A 21,323-nucleotide genomic window follows, 5' to 3' on the forward strand; every position below is an offset into this window, starting at 1 on the left:
CATGGCTGATAAGCGGGCAGAGTTTGAGGAATGCAATGTACTGTATACTTCCCGCCAAAAAGTTTTTGCATCGCCGTGGGTCTGATGAGAGATGACAGCACCAAGACAAACCTACTCATGTGTGCTTCCCTGTGATATAACATTTACTGGAACTAGTTAACAGGTCCCAGTGGGTGAAAGGAGCACAAACGATTCTCCACTGTGATTTAGGATGCGTCGTCGTTATAGATGTTCCAGACGCCACAGGGGAGTTTTAGAAATGTTTCTTTATCCCTTTAGATTCCCCTTTCTTTTCTCTGTAGAGACACCCACAGTTTAAACCTATTCATGTATTTTGCCTGCAGTTATTTCATTCTTCTCTAGCAACGTTTCAACTTTGAAATGCATGCTTTGAAGTATTGAAGTCAACTTGTCATTAAAAGAAGTTTTAAAGCCACAACTCTTCTTTTTTATGCGTCTTTTGTCAGGTTGCTGAGCTCAATTAGACCTGGACTGGTGAAGAAAATCAATAGACTTCCAACACCGATTGCTGGCCTAGTAAGTGTTTTGGAATCATTCTTTAGACTGCTTTGCAGCATTTTAACCAAAACTGAAGATGAGAAGATGTTATTCTTGAATATTTTAACCATTTTATAGTTTGCTCCTTTTTCTTTCATTGTCACACTGTCATACTATGATTCAAAGCTGTCTAATATCAAAACTTGCTGTCATATTCAAAGTCTTTAGACTACAGGCCACATTTAATTATACATTCATACATCACTTTTTTCCATATGTTTCAAGAGGAAGCTGGGGTAGGCCACAGTTACCACTAAACACTCTGCCACCCACTTTGCTGATTAAAGTAAAGATATGAAACACATTTTCCGTAAAATAACAGCTTGTAAGAAAATGGCTTTTCTTCCATTCATCACCCCAAGTACTGTTGTGTCATTGTGGAATTTGGGTGAGCTGATACAATCTCTCAGGGAAAAACGTGTTGTTAAGTCTGCTTTTCAAAAGTTGCTGAGTAGCAGTAGTAGTAGAATTCAGTATCCTAAAGTTATGGATGTGAATTAGATGAAGTTTATGTTACATTAAGTTGTTTCTTTGGTTTGTATTAAGATGGTGATTATGTTTGTTGCTGTGGTGCACAACAGGCAAAGTGTGCATTAGCAGTCGCGTGTAACACTCAGCACTTAAAAGCTTACTTATTGTACAGTTCTGCAGTGAACCAGATAATCTTGAGAGCCCTTGGCTATGAAATATACTGGATCACTGCAGGAACACAAAAAATCCACTTGAGGATTTTATATGTCCCAAAGTCATTTACTGCCTCAACATTATTATTGGTGAGGTGCATCAAAACCAAAAGGATTTTTCAAAGATGTAGATGATAGAAACCTATTCCTGCTCCCAAAACCTCACATGGAAGTTCATCATTGTTGTCTGTGGGTTTACTGAAGAATCCCAAGTTTGGGTCTTGCTTTGAATGAGATTCTGTGAATTGAAGTTGATCCGGACACTGATACTTTCCAGCTGAGTACAGTGCAATACAGTAGAGTTCTTTCATAACGACCTTAGACCTTAATCTGGATGAAGTGGCCTTTCAGGACCAGCACTCACATGTAAACATAGTCACAGTGAAAGTTGATAGCATGTACTTCCATCTCTCTTCCCTTCATGAATAGCTTGTCAGTGTATAACCTCAGGCTGTCTTTGTAATTTTTTTCATATTCACGTTTAATTTAACACCTTTTTTTGTAAACATAGAACACCAAGAAGTAAAAGTTTTAAAAAAGTGACAATTAAAACTATATTTTATTAGTCAGTCTGAAAATGCATATGACTTATTTTGATCCTTTGGCAAATATCACTGTATTTAAGAAATAGGCAGTCTATTCTTGTATTGATAAGAAAACAACTGATGCTTTGCCCTGTTTTGTGTCATTGTGAAAGCTTTGCATCATCAGTTATTTAACTGTACTTTACACTGATGTGTTTTAGCAAAGAAAACTACTCTGGCAGAACGTTTCCTTAATAAAATGGAATTTCTGAATTAAATGTAATGATTGTCTATGATAGCAGTTTAGAGCAGAAGTTCTGGTACTTCAGCAACAAAAAATATGTAATTATTTAGATCACAACATCACAGATGAGGCATGGAGGCCGTGGTTGGGGCAGAATGGCTGCTCTTGTCTCACTGTGCCACTAATAGCCGCCATTGAGTGCTCTGACTTTTAAAGAGCGTTGGATAATTACGCTGTCTTCACTATATGTTTTCTACCATAAAGTAATAGACTTTTCAAACCTTTGTACTTGGATCATTGTTGCATTACTTCAGCAGAGTAGATATATTTTATCCACTCAGCTCATGGTTGTTTTTTTCAGGGTCCAAAGATGCATTTCTGCTGAGCATCAAACCAACAGTATCTGATGATGGAGTTTTTACTTTTCATTTCCTGTCTTATTTTTCTCAACAGTGAACAGGAAAAAAAGCTGTAACACAAGGGATATTATAAATGAGCATTTTTAAGCTTATTTGACGCCTTTTGATGATATAAACCACAATCTGTAATCTGAAGATTTTTTGGTTATTAATCTATTTATGACCGTTTACACGGTTCATTATAAATACCAGGACACTCACATAAAACACCCGCAGAAGCTGCTCACTTCATGGCTGAGTTTCTGTGGTTCCTAAAACACTTCCACTTTGCAATAACAGAACTCGTAGTTTATTGTGGAATACTTAGAAGAAGGAGTTTCAATAGCAGGCTCTAATTGAGACTGTTGTACAAACAGCTAAAGAGGTGTTGCCCATTACTTTTGTCCACATAGTGTATCTCTGGTGGCATGGTGATGCTATAGCTAGAACTGTTGCATCACTGTGTCCACTAGTGGCTACTCCATGTCCCAAAGTTATAAATAAAAAGAAATCTAATTAGCCTCAGGTGTAGACACTTAAAGGTCAAAAAACACAGCACAACCATTACTAATTAGCTCAAAGGGACAATCAGTAACCCATTGACTGCCTGTTTCTAAACTAGTAGCTAGAGGATAATATATAATAAAAGTTGAAACAAGAAAACAAAAACAGCGGCTGGATGTTCTGAATAAAGTGACTCGTTATACTTACAAAGTTTCATAGCTTTTAAGTTTCTGTGGCCTTGCAGGGATTTTTCTTCCTCTTGGCTTTGATTAGTGAGGTGAGAAATACATAAACAAGGGGTCTGCTGTTATCTGGACCATCGTAATAAAACATAGCCTACTCCCCCTTCCTCTTCCTGTTTGGAGGCTAATGCGAAAACGAGTCTCTGTGGCGTTTAGGCTGTTTTATAATCACAGCAGCTACCTCAGTGTTTTGGCAGGTCGAGCTGTATAGGTCAGTGTTCGCTGGTTGTGGCAGATTCTTATCCCAGGCATCTCTGGGTTGACTGGCATGCTCATGTCTTATAGTGTGTTAATAGACATGCAACGGTGATCTCCTGGCAAGACGAGTAGTGGTAATTAATTAATATGAATAGTAGTAATTAATCTGCTTGAATAGGTGTTTCATTAGACATGACATTTATTAGATCAAGTGTTTTATATTATTTTTAATAATAAACACTGGTATGTTACATAAATGCCTTCCAATTTGAACTTTACATATTTTGCATATCAATTTTAAAAATTCTATGACTCATTTTTGAAAAAAATATAAAAGTGTTTGCTGTCAACTCAAAATTTCATCTTGATCAAGTTGAAGACTTTCTTTTTTCAGTTTGAAGCAAAATTAATTATCCTGTTGTCATTAGAATATCTGTAAACCTGATTCACCACTGCAGTAAAAATTGAGCCATATTAAACTTTGCACCGTTAGAATAATTTATAGGACTGATAGCTCTGAAAAATCCATTTCATATTTGGATATCTGAGGTGATCTGTGGGTGGCTTACCAAGTCTTTTGCAGTGTTTTTCTTGAAAGGGACAAAAACAATTGTCCAACATCAGGCCTTAAACTCTGACCTGCTTCCCTGAGAAAGTTGTTGTTCTAATTAGGACATTAATCAAATTCCAGTGAAGGTTAAGTCTGAAGAAATCCAAACATATAAAACTAATTTGACCTTTACATCTCGGAATATGTGACCAATGTGTTAGCTAAAGAACATATGTTCTGATGTTTGTAAAATTTATTTACATTCCATTCTAATTCATGCTAATTTCACCACAATGCTGAGATTTTGAGAATGGACAGAGTGGACAGGGGCTTTATTTCTGAGTCTACCTCCAGACATCAAGTCCTCCTCCAAACACATTCAGCTGTCAGTCATTTCTTTGTGGTAGACACCCAGTTTCCTGTGGCAAGGACCTGCATATCAGAACAAAGTTATACTCCCTTCCTTAAAAACGCGCACACACACACACTCTTTCCAAATACCCACTAAATTACCCCTTTATCTATCATGTTAGTTGCTAACAAATGAGCCAGATAAATCCCCTTTTGTTATTGTTATTTATTCTGGTTCCAGACTACATGATATTAGAACTAAAAAGAGAAAATGTGGGATGAAACTGCTTAATTGGAAACAAGATTAAGTTCCTCTTTCACACTACCATATCCCCTGCCGCCCCTGACTATAGATGGATGGACTATAGATAGATAGATTATTGACAAGATGAGACACTGTTTATAGAAATACTGTGTATGTATGTGTCTGTATTTACCAACCAAGTTAAATCATTAATTACATTATTCTGTAACCAAAACATTTCACCTGCAGCAGAAATGTGTGTTACTTTGTGTTATGCACAACATTGAAGTCACAAATCTACAGTTTACTTGCCAAGTGGGAGTACCATAAGCAGTGCTTGCAGCAGCCATTATCTTTGCTTATAGGTTAACACACACCTGTGAAAAATGTGATTATGCATTCCTCTAGTCAAAGGGTCATTCAGCAGGTTAGGGTGATACAGCCTACAAAAATAATGCATAACTGCTGTGATTTTTCTGAGCTGTCTTTTTTCCATCTTGTTTGTGAGCAAGTGAGCTCTCTGCTATGGCTGCAGCTCTATGAAAACATTGCAGAACCAACTGTCAACCTGAAAGTACATGGGTAAAATGTTGATAATTATTTTAGCCAGTTACTTTCTATGCTGCCAACTTGCAAGCACAGCAACATCTAGTCAAGTAGTTGTACACTTCCTTTGTTTGCAATGCTTTTTGTGTCTATGCAACAGTTTATCTTGTGATTTACTTGAGTTGGATAATGCAATCATTGTTTATTCAGCTCAGCTTATCATATCTAAATCTAGCAAAGGATATTACAATGTTTGTCATTGTTAATTATTGTAAAGGTGATAATTAATCATATCTACGTATGCTTCTTGGTTCTTTTTTTTTTTTTTTTAAGATCTGTATTGTATTTGGTCTCATATTCAACTTTCTGCAATTTCAGGCAACAGCTCAAAGTAGACTCATTATGTCTGCTTAAAGATATTATTTGATCCAAGTTTTTGTGTGGGAAAAATAAACCATGTTGCCTTCCCTGTGTTACATCAGTATGATGATCATATTCTTAGAGTATGCTTCACAAAAATTCTAATCCTCCTCCTTTGTGAGTTGGATGATTCCTTGTTCCAAGTGTTAACTCATTTCTACTATCTGGAAAATAAATACTAGTATTAATCGAATGCAGCTGATGTGAAAACCCTTTGTTTTGAAGTTTAATATGACCATGATCGGCTTAATCCTGCGGCAGGTGTGTCATTTCAGAAGTAAAATTTCTCAAAAAGACCTTGCTGGTCCTGTTAGAGAGATATCCTAGCATAAGTGTGTATATCTTTGGGTGGGGTTGCCTCACCAGGAGAGCAGAGATGGCACTGTCCCAAAAACACAGGAAGCTGCAGGGTGGATTTGGAGGGGTAGTTTGCTACAGTTGGAAAAGGATCGTGAGAACAAGTGTGCATGTTTGTCATTGTACCCATGCATGTTTTTTTTTGTTTTGTTTTTTATACTTGGAGTGTTATTTATATGTACACACTACCAAGTTTTATGTGTCTGAATATGCCAAAAAGAGTTTATTTAAAGCAGCATTTTGTGCAAGCGCATGTATACAAGCACAGTGTGTTTGTGTTTGGCATGTGAGAGGGAGAGAGTGTGTTTGGGACAATTGGGGTGGAGAGGAAATGGTGACACCCTGAGAGAGAAAGGGAGAAAAGGGTTTAGGTTGTGGCCCTCTGAAAGACTGAGAGACATAGAAACAAAGAGAGCGGGAGAACCTGGGAACTGGAGAGGAGAGCCTGGCTCAGGTTGCGTCCAACAAAGAGTTTGTCAGAGAGCAAAGGAGAGCGAGGGAGAAGGACTAAGACGATGGGCAGAGTAAAACATTGAGGAGAGAAGGAAGGAAGGATTCGAGAAGAAGCCGATAAACAAGAAGCAGGAAATATTTGAACAGAGGAACCCGTCAAGAGCGAAAGCTGGAGTAATCTGAGAGATGAGATGTACGAAAGCTGGGCACAAAACCTGATGGTGTCACATTTCTGTTGAGCAGGTATCCTGATTTTTATGGCGAGACTCCTTGTTTGTGTGTGTTTCTGTGCAGGAAAGAAAGTATCTGGTCATTTCAGTTTGTTTGGCTGACAGAGACCTTGGAAATGTTTGTGGGACATGGTTCATGTGGGATAATTTAAGAGAATGTTGACATTTTCTCTCTTTAGCTGTTAGTGTGCAAAGATGTTTCTACCAGGAGTTCAGTCTATTTAATCGAAAAGAAAATATAAAATTGGGGTGGGGGGGAAGATTACTACGCCAATGAAAATAAATGAAGTAGACATACTCAGAAGGGCTAGATTTGTGTCAACAGAATCACTTTTAGCAGTTAATATTGGTTTGTATATTCATTCCCTTTATTTTTTTAGATGAACTTTGATTTGATGAAATAATGAGCCAGGCAACATGTTGATTTAAATGTTTAAGTCAATAAGTGATGTGTCTCATCTGTGTGACTCGCATGTTTCGAGTAGTTCAGTGTATAGTCATGTTAAATGATATGGTCCTTCTTGCAGAGTTTGCATTTAGAATAGAATAATAGAATAATAAAATTCTGTAATTATAATAGAAAGTGTATATTAGTTGAGGTCTTGCATGGTTTATCTGATGTAGCTTTTCTTTCTGTCTCCTAGTATTTATCCCAATGAAATTGTGCTTTCGCTCTACAGGACAACCTCAGTGTGTTTTTGCGTGGCTGTGAGGAGTTAGGACTGAAGGGCTCCCAGCTCTTTGACCCTGGAGACCTGCAGGACACATCAACACGCCCCACGGCCAAGTAAGACTCGACCACTTGAGTTATGTTCCACAGATAATATCTACCATTTGAACAAGTTGAGTCCTGCAGAGTTGACTGTGTAGATTTGACCATATATACTGTATGTAGAAAAGTCTAATGTGATGCTTTCCAGTTGGTAAAACATAGATACATGGATGACAAAAAAGAGCCTAAAAGTTAGTTGATGAATTTTAATCAGTTTGCTTAGTTTGTGAATGTCTTAGAATTTACTGTTTTTTGCACTCTGTTTGTTGACACTGTTACTGTGGCACTAACTAAAGGTGACAGTTTTAAAATAAAACTTACTAATGTGAGCTTTAAATTATTTATAGCTTTGACATTTATTTACACAAGACTCTAACTTTTATCTCTCTACAAAACAGTGAGGGTGCTGTTCTTTCATAGTAAAGTGAAGCTTTGGTGAATGGAATTTTCCTAAATGTTTCTCTGCTTCAAAAAGTAAATATCTCCACATTTACCTTTGGAGATATTTTTCTCTGTTGTTATAGGACAGTTGTTTAAACTTTTTTTTTAATTATTCTTATCACATTTAAATTGAGGTTTAAATTTTCAAACAAAAGAGACAAAAAAAACTGTATTTCCTAAAATTCTTTGTGGGAAATGCTCTATATCACTAGATGGTGATGGTGAACACTTTTAGCCTGCTTGTCTCAAACACTGGTTGTGCATTTCTTTGTCTCACTTTGTCAGTAACCCGTCTGTCATTCTCTGCATCAGACAATCAAGCAGTTCACTGAAACACAAATAAGTAGACGGGAGTCAATGGAAGTTTGCATGAGCCTGTGCCAGTGAAGCAACAATGACATATCTGTGAGACACAATTGGTCTCTGTCCAAATAAAACACAAGGGTGTGCATCACACACTGAACCATGACTCCTACTTTGTTGCTTGGTAACAAAGCCAACTGCATCTAGCTTTTCATACTGTATATGTGTTTGTGTGAATATGTGGGTGTTTCACTGTCTTTGGCATGCACTGTCTGCTGGCTGTGTATTACCAAGGTTTCATTCACAGAAGGGTTTTAAAGGTGCTTTTGGAGATGGGGCAATGCATCTCTATTTTGTTTGCGTCTCTGTTTATTTATTCTTGATTCAGCATGTGCACATATCTACAAGTATAATAATTTAGTTAATGTAAGAAAGGTCTAATATTGCCAATCAAGATTGTTAGATGAAGAGGGACATATAATTGTGTCATTTTCATAACACTGTTTACAACTGGTTTTGAGTGATGTGGTAAAAAAGAAAAATGTAGGTATATATCGAAACAAAGAACAGGGGCCCAGGATAGAGCCTTGGGTAACAACACAATTAAGTTGGGCGACTCATTAGCATTCATAGTGAGCCTGTACCTAATATGCCACAGGGTGATTTTTTTTCTCTTTCTGTCATTGATTGTTTAATAGCATCTCCAAAAACATGCAGGCAGTAGTATATTAAAAATGATGCAATCTGGATTCATATTTACTCAATACACCATTGCTTCTATTGACATGTTAAAATTGAACTTTGCTTTCATTGTTCAAGTAGCCCTGCACTTCATCTGGTGCTTATGTAACTCTCTCACATATAGAAGGTTATTTCCTACACCTTTACTCTTCTAGAAAACTTTGGACAGCTAGGGCTCAGACAAACAGATTGTAGTGCACTGTGAGCTGAGGAATAGAATATCTACTGTTCCTGTTGATGGTCATGGCTCATTTTCCAGGATAAGCAATGGTTTGCCAGGTAGTGGAGATGAGAGGAGATGACACCTGTGTTTCTGTTCAGCAGTCTAGTGGATTTCACAGAAAATTTTGAAATGCTGTAAAATATAAAACACAGGTTAAATCTTTACCTCAGTTGCATTATCCGTAAATATACTGATTATGGCTAAGTTAATGCCACTGGCAGTATTATGGAAACCATTTAATGCTTTCATCAAAAATAAATAAACATTAACTCATAAGCAGAAAGAATAATGTTACTATCATCACATAACAGAGCTAATAGAGGGAAATGTCTTGGTAGTTATGTTTAACAAAAAAATATAGTGTAAATAATAAATTATGACTTTCAAAGCCAGATTATAAAATCTAATCACGTGAGAGAATTTTTTCAGAAATAACTAGCTAGCTAATTTGTAAAGGCGTTTTCAAATGTGTTTGTTTTTTCAGCCATAAGTTACTTTATATCAGTTTTTACAAATTTGATATTAAACTACTGTATATACCCATGCTTAATATACATTTGACATATGTAAGAGAAAAGAATAAGCAGCAATATCATTACTAGTTTATCTGTTTTTAGCCTTTATATTAAATACATTTTATCATTTAAACGATAAAGACAAACATGCAGGAAAAAAATGTAAGAATATGAGAGCTGTTTACATTAGCTTGGGCCTCTTAATATGATCTAATACCTTGTGGAATGTGTATTTGTCCTTTGATTGTGAACTTACTAGCTAACAGCAGAGAAAAGGTACTTGGTCTCCATGTTTATTTAGTCAACTGACAGAATGAGAGGATGATGAGGGAGGGGTTGCTGTTCATGCTCTCAAGCTCATTTCACCTTCTCCACCTTTATTTGTTTCTCATGTGCCTGCTGCCATTCAAAGCCCAACTTTGAGTGTCACTTGCATGTTGAATGAGTTGGCCTAAGTTACGTTTTTTTTTTGTTTTGTTTTGTTTTGTTTTTTTGGCCATTCATCAGGCTTCACGTGTCTTTCACAGCTTAAGAAAAGGCAGATTGTGGATTTTATGTGATTGAGACTATTTAAGAAAACAAAGTCTCACACTTCCTGTATGTGTCTGTGTTTTAGCCTTTGTTTTCTCTGTCTTTGTTTTTCACCTCTCAGCCTAGAAATTTGTATTTCTACAACATGAGTGCATTTTAGTCAGGTTTACAATTGCTTCATTCCACTTCCCATTTATAGCTCACATGGTAATCCGCAAGATTCACATCATTTCATTTTGGCAGCGTCTGTGGTGCTAAGTGGCCTCCGCTGTGGTGTTCTCTTAGAGACGCTCCACCTCCCAGAGATCAGTTGGCAGTCAACTCACTAGGCTACCACTATAGCACGTGTCTCTTCTATCTACTACAAAAGTATTTCTCTTTGTGAATTCTGGACTTACCATTTTAAATTTCAGTGTTTCTTTCCTTTCTATTTCAGCAGTTATTCAGTTGCTAAGACTGTTAACGAAAGGTTTTGCCAAAATGTTAGCTTTCTGTGCGTGGGCTACAGTCACTGCAGATTCTTATATTTCACAAAGTTTAGTTTTTTCTGCTGTTTCACATAGATATGTGGGAGATGGCACATCTTGAAGTTGTCTGCTGTTATCTTTATGTAAGGCACTTCACTGAATAGAACCAGAAGTCTCACTACCTCCTCTGTCTGTCTCTCTCTGTGTTTCATTCTCCAGGGGAAGTGACGGCAGTCGAAAGCTCAAGAATGTAAGTGATACTGTCAGGTTACAGTGGGATAATTTGTTTGTGTGCTAAATACATGTTTGGAAAGAAAGTGTTATTCTGGTGCTGTGTTTCTCTTTTTGCTTTCACTATCCATGATTTCAATGGCTCTTACTAATCCGTGATCCACCTCTGTGTTTTCCTGTTAAAAAGTTGTTCCTCTTTTCTACGTTCTTGTCCCTGGGCCTGGATCACTGGGGTTCTTTCTCTATATTGTGGGGCATTTACCTTTACATAAAGTACCTTGACACAACTCTTACTATGAAATGGTGTTAAATATCTAGTTTCTATTCTGTCTGTATTATCCTTTATTACCTTTCCACTTTACCCTATTTATGTGCATCTGTTCATGCATCTTACTTTGTTTGTTTTAGATGGTATGTTGGTTTTTCATATTTTTTGCTTAGTGTTTTCTTGCACCTTCGAAGTCAACTATTTCTACATATTCTGTGAGTCTAGATTGATTTCAGGCGTCTTTATTCTTGCCTCTCTTACAGCCTTTTAATTATTTAGAAGCCCGTTATAGTCACTGTCTGCTCAAATCAGCACCTTCCTATCCTTTTTCTAATAATGCCGCTTTAAGAAGTAGAACACACAATGCTGGCCCTGCCTACTCTGCAGTCAAAGCAGTTCTACTCGCGCTCTCTCTCTCTCTCGCTATGTCTCTGTCCTCCCCTCCTCTCTCTGTGATGCTGCTGTGCACTGTACAAGTTAATGTGTCGAACTGCAGCACTGGTCAGGCCTGTTAGCTCATTTAGCTGACTAAACATGGGGGACTCCAGCATTTGCAGCGGTGGCAAATGGCTAACATATTCCCAGCAGCCAACACTTTTGCAAGGAACCTTCTGCTGTGATGTTCTGTAGATTCAGGACTAAGGACTAGGATTTGACAGCAGCTGTCTCTGCAACACATCAAATATTGAGTGGTGACGAAACTGCATCGAGAGGAATTTGCTGATGTGATGACAAAGGTGATGTTTAGCAAACAGCAGATGGGACGTTACCATTTTTAAAAGAGGTATGCCTGGATAAGATACTGCTGAATCTGCTGTGTTCATGAGACTGTTATTTAGCAGGTAAAGGTGTGAAGAAGAAGGCCTGATTATGCATAGTGATGACTGTGAGGTAACAAAACAAAATCTGTATCTGTATGCATGTCTGCATGCACTGGATAGTGCTGAGGTCCTGACATAATAGGTGGAATTTTGGCTTCGTTCATGACCCTGCAGTGTGTGACTTTAAGTGTGTTTGCACATGAACCAAAAAGGTGAATGTTGTTTTCCAGTGGAACTTCCTTGACAGGTCTGTCCACGTGTGCACTGACAGGCAGCTGCTGAAATTGACAAGGCAAAGCATGTGTGACGCTATGCATTATTCTGCTGTCACGTCGTTTATTTTCATTCCTGACTGTCGAAACTCCGCTGACATGTACTTAAAGTTTGCCTTTGAAATTCTTTAAAAATGCTCTTCGTTAAGTATTGGTTGGTTTAGTGCTGCATGTGTAAATCATACAGACAGAGTTTTGGAATGTGATTGTGGAGTTTGGGATTGATAAGGGTGTGTTTACAGCACAATAGTAAGCAAGTGAAACACATTTGGTGCTGACCCAGTTCCAGTGGGAGTTGGCATGAATCTGCTATTGTGGTGACACAGAAACTCCATATTCTGCTGCTGAGAGAGCTGCAGTATGCAGCTAATGAAGCTAAACCTCAGCAGCTGTGTTGTCACAGCTTCACCTCTGTAGTGTCAGGATATTAGATAAAAAATCTCATGTGGTTCTGAAAATATGGCTTATGAAACTAAAATTGTATAATAGTTAGAGTCAATGATTGATCGATGGAACTGTCCCCAGTTGCAGCTCAATGATGTTTCACCCTTTAATAAGGCTAAAAGTTTAACTTATCTTCATCGTGCAACACAGCTTCACATAAAAGGTCTCATTTAGCTTTGTGCTTATTCTGATCAGCAGACTGGTTCTTTTGCACTCCCTCCAACTGCGCTTGAATGGCAGAAGTTGTTTACACTGACAGTATGACTGAAATAAACACATTAAGCCTTGCTGAGCTTTCTTATCAAAGCGCTCCCTGTGGACAGCTCGTTGACATGGACACAGTAAATATAGCTGGGAGCTCTTTGCCAACAGTGTTAAAGGTGCAGCTCTGTGTGATTTCCCTTTGGCCGGAGTCGGTGTGTAAATTTTACATTTTAGACATTTAGCTGACAAAAGAACTTCAGTTCGTTGGTTCCTCAACCACAGTCAGTTACGTTGGGGCATTTGTTACAACCAGTGGTGCCAAAACAAAAGTAGAGGCTCTTTCAGCTGCTCATTCAGCTGCTGTTAATGTGTTTCAGAGAGTTAAGAATGACCGGGTAACTGATATACTCAGCACTAAGCTAGCTAACAGGCAATTATAAATCACTGTGACCACAGAAAGGTGGCTATATGTCAGCAAGAGAAGTGCCTGTGACCAGTTTCGGTGTCTGAACAGTGCCTCAGTGTTGTTGTGTTTCTTCCAGCTGCGTTTGCTAACTTATCACTTCTTTGGAAGAGGCTGGGCTGCAATTACCAGGAAACTAGCTGGCACTGTTTTACAAAAAAGGGAAAAGTGAAAGCAAGAGAGTGGGTGTTTTGTTGTAGTTTTTTCTTTTTCCTTCAATGCATCCAATATTATTTATAGCTATATGACTGCTTTGCTGCATGAACATACCAGAGATACACCCGTGTAGCATATTTTGAGTTGACAGGCTAATGAACAGTGTGAATCCAAGTTATCATTTTGAAGACTTGGGATGCCAGTGGCCTGTGAGGCTACTGCCCAGACTGCTTTTTCTCTGCTAGTGACGATTAGGATTTGAAAACTAATTTTTAATGTTATTTTTCTAAATTAATAAGTTTAATATTGTTGGACTGTACAATTTGTTTAAGGTGATGTAAGGCTGACTGGAATTAAGACAGAGTGCTTTGAGTTGGTATTGAAATGTGATCAAGTAGCTCTTTAGTTTTAAAAGGTTAATTTGTTTCATGCTTTTCTTTTATTGGAAAGATCAGCTGATATTTTTTCATGATTTTTGTCTGCATTTCTTCTTTTCTTCAGGTTTTAATTACTATCTACTGGTTGGGTCGTGCTGCCAATAGCTGTACATCCTACAACGGGCCCACGTTGGACCTGAAAGAGTTTGAGGGCCTGCTGTCACAGATGCGAAAGGTTGGATAGCTCATGTTTATGCCAGCGATAAAAATATAATGGAAATCTCAAGTACATGGATAATATAGTCAGCACTTGCTTTTTCCCCCCCATTATGTCTCTCTTAGTAACCAGAGCTATCAAGTGTAATAGGTAGGGAGACCATATGCTATATTAAATATTTGATCCCTGCAGTAATTCATTTCTACAGCCAAAGTGACCTGAGGCATGACACACAGCTTCTGCAGAATCACTTATTTTGGAACTGAGATTCAGAAAATGTGTGTTTGTTCGCTGTACTAACATTTCTGAGAAAACACCTTTCACCCGAGTTCCAGTCAAGAAAATTGAATTTAACCTACCTTTTACCTTTTTAATGACCCAAGAAAAAGGAGAAAAGTTAGAAATGGCAAACCCTCAAGACACATACATGCATACACCCTCTGTGACCATCATTCGTAGCCATGATGTCAGTTCTGTGCAATTTATTCCACTATGTGACGTCCTTTTGCTATTCTGTAAAACTGGGAAATTGCTGCCAATTCAGCAAAAATACTTTCCCAGATGTTCACACGTTGCAGACGGACAACACAAAGCCATAATTCCACAAAGCAAAAAAAACTTTGATAAAATGAAGGAAAGCTCATCATGTGCAGGTGCATGAAATTCCAGAGTGACTATTCACTTCCCGCCACACTTCCAAAAGTTACTAAATGGAAGCTGGACCTTACCAAAACTGATGATTGAAAAGCACTAAGCAGGTAAATGTGAGCTCAGCTGCACTCTTATTTACTTTTTGTAAAAAGCTTAGTTTAAGTGCTTGTGTTAAAGGGTGAGTTACGAGGGAGATGCATATTTTCTTACTTAACTGGTATAGTGGTATATAAGTTATAATATATTGGTTTAAATTGTGTAAAAGTGAAAGAAACAAATCACACATGACTTCTGCTGCTGTAGAGCCTGTTTTATAAGCATAACAAAGACATTTAGGAGAGTTTGGGAGTTGCATAACAGATGGTAGAGGGGTCATGGGCAGGAAGTCTTTTGGTAGACAGGAAAGGCCTTTCCCCACCTTCCATTAGCTGCAACAACACATTAAAGCTGTGGACAGAGAAAGGGAGGGGTCACTAAGGTGAAGAGAAAATGATGAAGAGTGATGTAGGTAGAAGAAGAGAGAGGTTATTGGAAAAATAGATGTGGGCAGAGTGGAGACTTGCAGCATGACAGCTGTAGCGGACACAAAGGCCAAACAACACAAGTTTGGGGGACTTCAGTGACGACTTATGGAATATGCAGCGAAAATTCCTAATTCATTTTAGGGTGTTTGATTACTTTCATTACTCTCCACCATTTGTTATCACTCTTTTTTTTGTGCTCATGCATTTTGTAAAATGTGTGTATGCATTCTCAGGAGACAGAAGAGGCAGAGAGCCCTAAACGCAGCATCCGGGACAGTGGCTACATTGACTGCTGGGACTCTGAGCGCAGCGACTCTCTCTCTCCGCCACGCCACGGGCGCGAGGATTCATTCGACAGCCTGGACTCCTTCGGATCACGCTCAAGACAAACCCCGTCACCAGACGTCCTGGTCGCCCGCGGCAGCAGTGATGGTAGGAAAAAAATTGAGTCTATAGACTCTTCGATTCACACTGAACTGCTAGTTTTAGTTGACTGTGAAAGACTGGTTACAATGGCCACCAAATCACAATTTGCAGGTTAAATATGTTCAGTAGCCATTGTGTTGTTTTAGCAATAGCTGTTTTTCCTGCTAGTGAGAAGTAAGTCTTTGTGCAGGTTGGGCAAGGTGCACAGATGCAACATATAGATAAATGAGGTTTATTGTGCTTTGAATGCTACTGTATGAAGGCTTGTTGTTCTGGCTGTGTTTTTGCAGGACAACGCCCAGTTCAAGTCAAAGGCTGTTTGAGAGAATAACATGAATAATCTCTGTACTGTTTTGAAGTCAATTTATGGCTCTTGTTATATTTAAGCCACGGTAATGTACATTGTAAAAGGAATTCAGTAGTGGCTGGGCTCAGTTCCAGTGTCTGTTACCTCTCTTAGACCAAGGGCTACAATCGCACCGCATTAAAGCTCTCTGTATTCTTCACCTTATCTGACGTCAATCTGCAGTGTCAGAAAACATCCTAGAGTCTAGTTTCAATAACAAATCTGTCCACATTTGTTTTTGTTTCAAACACATTTCAGTGATGTAATATTAGCATATGCTCCAACAAGCAGGTGATGTAACACCAAAGGCATTTCATTTATTCATCTTTTTGGAAGGGAAAATTCAAAATTTATGAAAAGATGAAGTTGGCAAGGCAGCAACAGCCACACAGCTTCTGTTTTGTCCTTTCTTTTTGTTTAGAAATTTTGAAAAGTACTTCTTCTTACAGTACAAATTAGAGCCTGTCCTTATGAAGAAGGAAGCAGGGAGACTTTAAGCTGTAGTTTAAACAGTGAAACACTTAAACCCTGCTTATTCAGGGAAAGCTCTATGAAATCTTAGTCCTTAATTCCCCTAAAAATGCACAATGCAGTAGATTTATTTTATAACTCTATTTCTTTATTAACTCTGTTGCTTATCTAGTTAAATCTAGTATGAATGAAAATAGTCTCAGCTATCATACTTGTCCCAGCTCGCAGTCTTAAGGTGTTTGTACCATTCCTCATACCATTGCCATCTGCACAAAAGTATCTCTGTGCTTGATGTTTGAACCTTTTGTCCTTAGTTACGGCTTTTTGATGCGTTTCTTTAAGTGTGCACTCAGATGAGTGACAGCACCAAAGATTAAGGAAGGTATGACATATCTCTATACAGTATGTGAGACAAAGAAGAGGAAGAGTTGTGGTTTCATGAAGGAACTTTCAGTGGTTTTGATCTGACACTTGACTGGTATGTCAAGGATTATGAAACTAACAGCTCTTGGTTTTGAGAACAGAAGATATTGTTACATATAATGTATGTATATATGTAAAAATATGGTCTTTGTAATTATTTGGAAGGCATCAAATAGAGATTAAATATGTATACTTTTAAATTTGTCACATTAATTTCTGTCTTTGTCTCTAGATTTCCCTCAACATGTTTACATCGCTTTGTTGTTTATTACGAAAAATGCTTACTACTGTATATGTGCAGTTTAAGACATCCGACATGGTAGCATGGCACTTGCAAGACCAGCATAAGCTGCAAAACCTTTGAAGTGGCTTTGTGCTGATGTCAGAAATTGAGTTAAAAATACATTTTGGTCTCACATGAGTATTTTATAATGCCAAACTGGCCACATGCTTTCATTGAAAGCTGCTAATTGCTAGACTGTTTGTGGATTTGAAGGTATAAAATTTTAATGGTAGACTATAAAAAAAGATTACTGCGTTCGTCACACAGTGTAATGTACTTCTCATTGCTGAGCTGAATGTGGGAAAAACTGAGGAAAAGCATCCTGTCTGATTATGTTTTTGTTTTGAGGGAAGTGCAAAAGGAAACTGTTGTCCCTTGTTGTCATCAACAGTCAAACTATAGTGCTTTAGGGAAAAATCCGCAATGTATCCTGTGTTTTGTTTTTTTTAAGTGTTTACTTTATTGTTGTAGATAAGTAGCTTTCATTTTTGGTTGTAGAAGCAATATTCGCTATTTTAAAAAAAAACAGTGCTAGGATGATGGTATCCAAAACATCCTAAATATGGGCCAATAAACAAGTTTTAGCCAGTCTACTGAAAGTTGACCCCTTACCATGTTTCTCTTTATTTTTTTAAACCTTTTTTCAAGTTTAACGTAGGTTGTACTGCCTGCTGTCATTTTGTCTATTAAAAAATATGGACTGTGTAGGCTTGGTGGGGTGCCAGGCGGGTGGAAAACCTTTTATTAGCAATCTTGTTAACCACATGCACACACATGCCCCTTGCAGCTTGAAAGAGTTAAGAGAACCAGGCAAATGTTTATTGTTGTTGTCTGTCTACTCATGTTTGCTAATAAAGGTAGGCAAGATATCGCTATACAGGGTGTCCCACAAGTCACTATATACTTTTAATAGATCCCTAAAAGTTCCACAAGAAACTGCTACGTTCTCTTCAAGCTTGAAGTGGGAATTAAACATACAATAAGCAACACCAGCCTGACGACCCCCAAATCTGACAATAACTCAAGTTTTTCCGGCAGTGACCCAAAATTAGCTTTTCAAGGGTATTCCACTATTACGCAAAAAGAAACTTGATGGAATAAATGGGCTCTGTTTTCTTAAAAATAGCCTCGAAAAAAGCTGCCACAAACATTCTTTCAACCTCTCTTGTTTATACTACAGAAGCATTACCTAATCAATTTTTCCACCGACACATGTAACTCACAGCTGATTAGTCACACTGTCAAACTGCTGACACCTACATATCATCCAAAGATTGAAAAGAACGAAGAGAGTTGATAGCTGATGAACTGAGGAGGCAGATTGGAGTTTAGCATACCACTACCTGTGGTGGAATTTCCTTTTAAGTTTTGATAAGTTTATTTTATTTCAGATGCACTTTGTGATTCATACATGCTTTCAAAAGCTACATATTTAACATCACAATCTTGTGATATTTATTATTCCTGGTTATCTAAATATCAGTGATCAAATGAGACCCACAGGTACAAACTAGATATTTTTAACCCAGGGGGCTTTGAGTACATCTAGCCCCCTGGGTTAAAAAAGAATCCTTTTGTTAACATCCATACAAACTTGACTCCAGCAGGTTTTCCCTGCCCTGACCTTTAGACAAAGCCCTTTCTCTGTTCAGCACTGAAAACTGACTTCACCCTGACAGAAATTAGGAAGTTTGGTTCAATCGAGAAATTCAATATTGGCAATGCCCTTTTGTTTGGGCTATGTGTGGAGATGGATACGGTTTGGATAAATGAGGCACTTTTGTGGGCTTCTATAGTAAAATTGTCCTTCTCACTTTCTCTGTTTACAGGGCAGCGCCCACTGCCAGTCAAAAGCCGTTTGAAAGAATGATTGAATGATGTAATTGAGATAGTTTTAAAGGTCTTGTAGAAAATATCTCTCCAAAGTGTCTGAAAACTATGTTTTCAGACTCCTGGCTTCATACATAATCAATGAAAAATCATCAGAAACTGAAAGCATAGCTTTTTTCTCGTACTGCCACATAAACAGTTTACGATTGTAAGAATGATATTGTCTGTATTCAAACTTGGAATCTTTTTTTAATTTGTTTTAATTTTAGTTTGCATAGAAGTGAAAATGGACATCTTATATAAAGGCAACAACTGTTAATTTTGTAAACTAAAATGTAGAGTGTAACTAACGCTTGTACGGACACGTATAGCTGGGGACCCGGCAGCTCAGTAGTCATTCCTGTTGTTCTTCTTTGAAGTTCCCTTGAAGGCTTGTGCCTCGGATGTCTGGATAGTTGGTGCATTATAATGTAAAGTCTCAGCAGTGTACGGTGTATGTGGTCAGTGTTTCTGATCACATTCGAGTGGTCAGAAAAACAAGCACGTGCACAGACACCCACATGGACACTCGCACTCACCATCTGATGATAAAAATCACTCAGACAATAGCGGACTCACAGATGAATATAACAAAGCTGACGTTTGTTCACATTCATTGGATGTCTTTGTATGGACCAGAAGTTCTTCAGAACCTGTAATAATGATGCACTTTCATCAGCAACTGATGTGCTTCCATGCACTGGAAATAATACATACTACGTATTAGTTACTTATTTACTACTATTGGTATTAATAGTAGTACATTTGTGTTATTTCTTCTAGTTTTTCTTTTTGCATTGTACAGTTATAATAAATGCTACGTATTTCTAGTTAGCAACACATTGTTGAATTAATTATTTCTCACATTGTTCTTACATTTTGTCTTTTCATACTTGGTGTTTTGGACATTCGTTACAACTTTTCAGTTACTGCGATCGTTATTGAACTAGACTTTGTAACTTTTTCTTTCGTAATGCAGTATAACTAGATGATGATGATGATGATGATGATGATGATGACTATTGATGTCACTGTATTTTTCTAAAATCTTGGTACACTATGGACCTGACCCATGATACATTTTCTCTCAAGCTTCACTATTACCATATGTGCAGAGGGAGCACATCATCCTGTAAAAAACATATGTTGTTCCTTAAAGATGGATCGACTTGGATGGCAGAGTCCCTCATGTTTCCATTGCATGGGTTAAGAGCCATAATTGAACCCTTCGTTGTTAGAAGTGCAGATTTCTCGAAGTCTTTTTTTGGACCTTGATCTGTCAATCTTTGAAACCACATAAAAAGCCTTTTGAAAGAAAAAGAAGCTTTTCACAAGTTCAAATGTGACAGCTGCTTCCATGTGTATGTCCACAAAACTAAGGGAAGATTTTATGACTTAGATCTGGTTAAAATTCTGGGTTTGTACTCTGAATATATACATTGAGTCATAAATTTATAGGTCATAGTCTGAGTACACATGCACTCAAAGGGAGGGGACAGTAGCACATGTGCTGAACATCTTTGAGAGGAATTTTTAGCGACCTTGAATAAAGCAAGGCTGCAGTTATCTGTTTGCTGCGGGTTTTAACATATCTAGGCTATGGTTTGCAAAAAATTGCCAAGTAATCGTGGATGTGACTGGTATATCTTCAGTAAATCACTGGAACTGTAAACATGTGACCTGCTGAATGAGACGGAGTTTCATTTCTTTCTTCTTCTTAGAGGATCACAGTGGGCCATCGCACAGAGGAATTTAGGACCCCAAGTAGGGAAAGTCCTTAAGCAATGAACTTCTGCAAAGCCAGGTGTTACCACTGATATTACAAAGCTAACATTATGTTTAAAACCTGATTCACACAGGAAGAATTTACTCCGTGTCTAACTGCGTGCTAATATTTAGTCAGCACAAGCTGCACAATGCAAATTTAGTGATGATTTATGTCACCTGCTTTGTTTCATAAAAACAGGCTTGCATCTGATTTATGCTCTGTGGCAAAAATGCACTGCATATAATAACACTATTAGACCACTGTAATTTTGTTATGCGTATATGAAGGTTTAAAGAAATAAATCTGGGCTTTCTGCCACAAGACTCCTCAATCAACAGTTTTTCCTCTGATCTTATTTTTGGGTTTAATCTCTTATGTCTCCCTCTTGTTCTCCCTCTGTCTCTCTTTTGCAATGACTCAGCCAGATACAGTTTTCTTGCTGTGTAGGATACTTAAAATGAAGTCGTTTTTTATCGTTTTTTGAACACATTGCGATTGAAAAGGGGCTTTAATATAACACATACTTGTGTTTACATGATTTGTCACAAGTGTAAATGGGCTGAGAACTGGGTGCTTTGTAGAGTATATCTGAGTCTCTGATTACTTCTACCACA

General features: G+C 37.9%; 1 protein-coding gene across 10 annotated transcripts in view; it reads left to right on the plus strand.

Moving 5' to 3' along the window:
• LOC102311877 (LIM and calponin homology domains-containing protein 1) overlaps window positions 1–21,323 on the plus strand; it is an 81,950-nt gene that overhangs the window by 34,808 nt on the left and 25,819 nt on the right. For 7 of the 10 annotated variants that reach the window (XM_042221749.1, XM_042221745.1, XM_042221750.1 and 4 more), the window contains exons 3-7: window positions 468–537; window positions 7,183–7,289; window positions 10,715–10,745; window positions 13,856–13,966; window positions 15,357–15,555. In XM_042221749.1, coding sequence (XP_042077683.1) covers window positions 468–537; window positions 7,183–7,289; window positions 10,715–10,745; window positions 13,856–13,966; window positions 15,357–15,555 — 518 coding nt within the window. The other 3 variants (XM_042221755.1, XM_042221752.1, XM_042221754.1) reach the window with 3 other exon arrangements.

The sequence above is a fragment of the Haplochromis burtoni genome, unplaced genomic scaffold (genome assembly GCF_018398535.1).
Source record: "Haplochromis burtoni strain Fernald_Lab_line unplaced genomic scaffold, NCSU_Asbu1 Contig_73, whole genome shotgun sequence".
In the NCBI taxonomy this organism is placed as follows: domain Eukaryota; kingdom Metazoa; phylum Chordata; class Actinopteri; order Cichliformes; family Cichlidae; genus Haplochromis; species Haplochromis burtoni.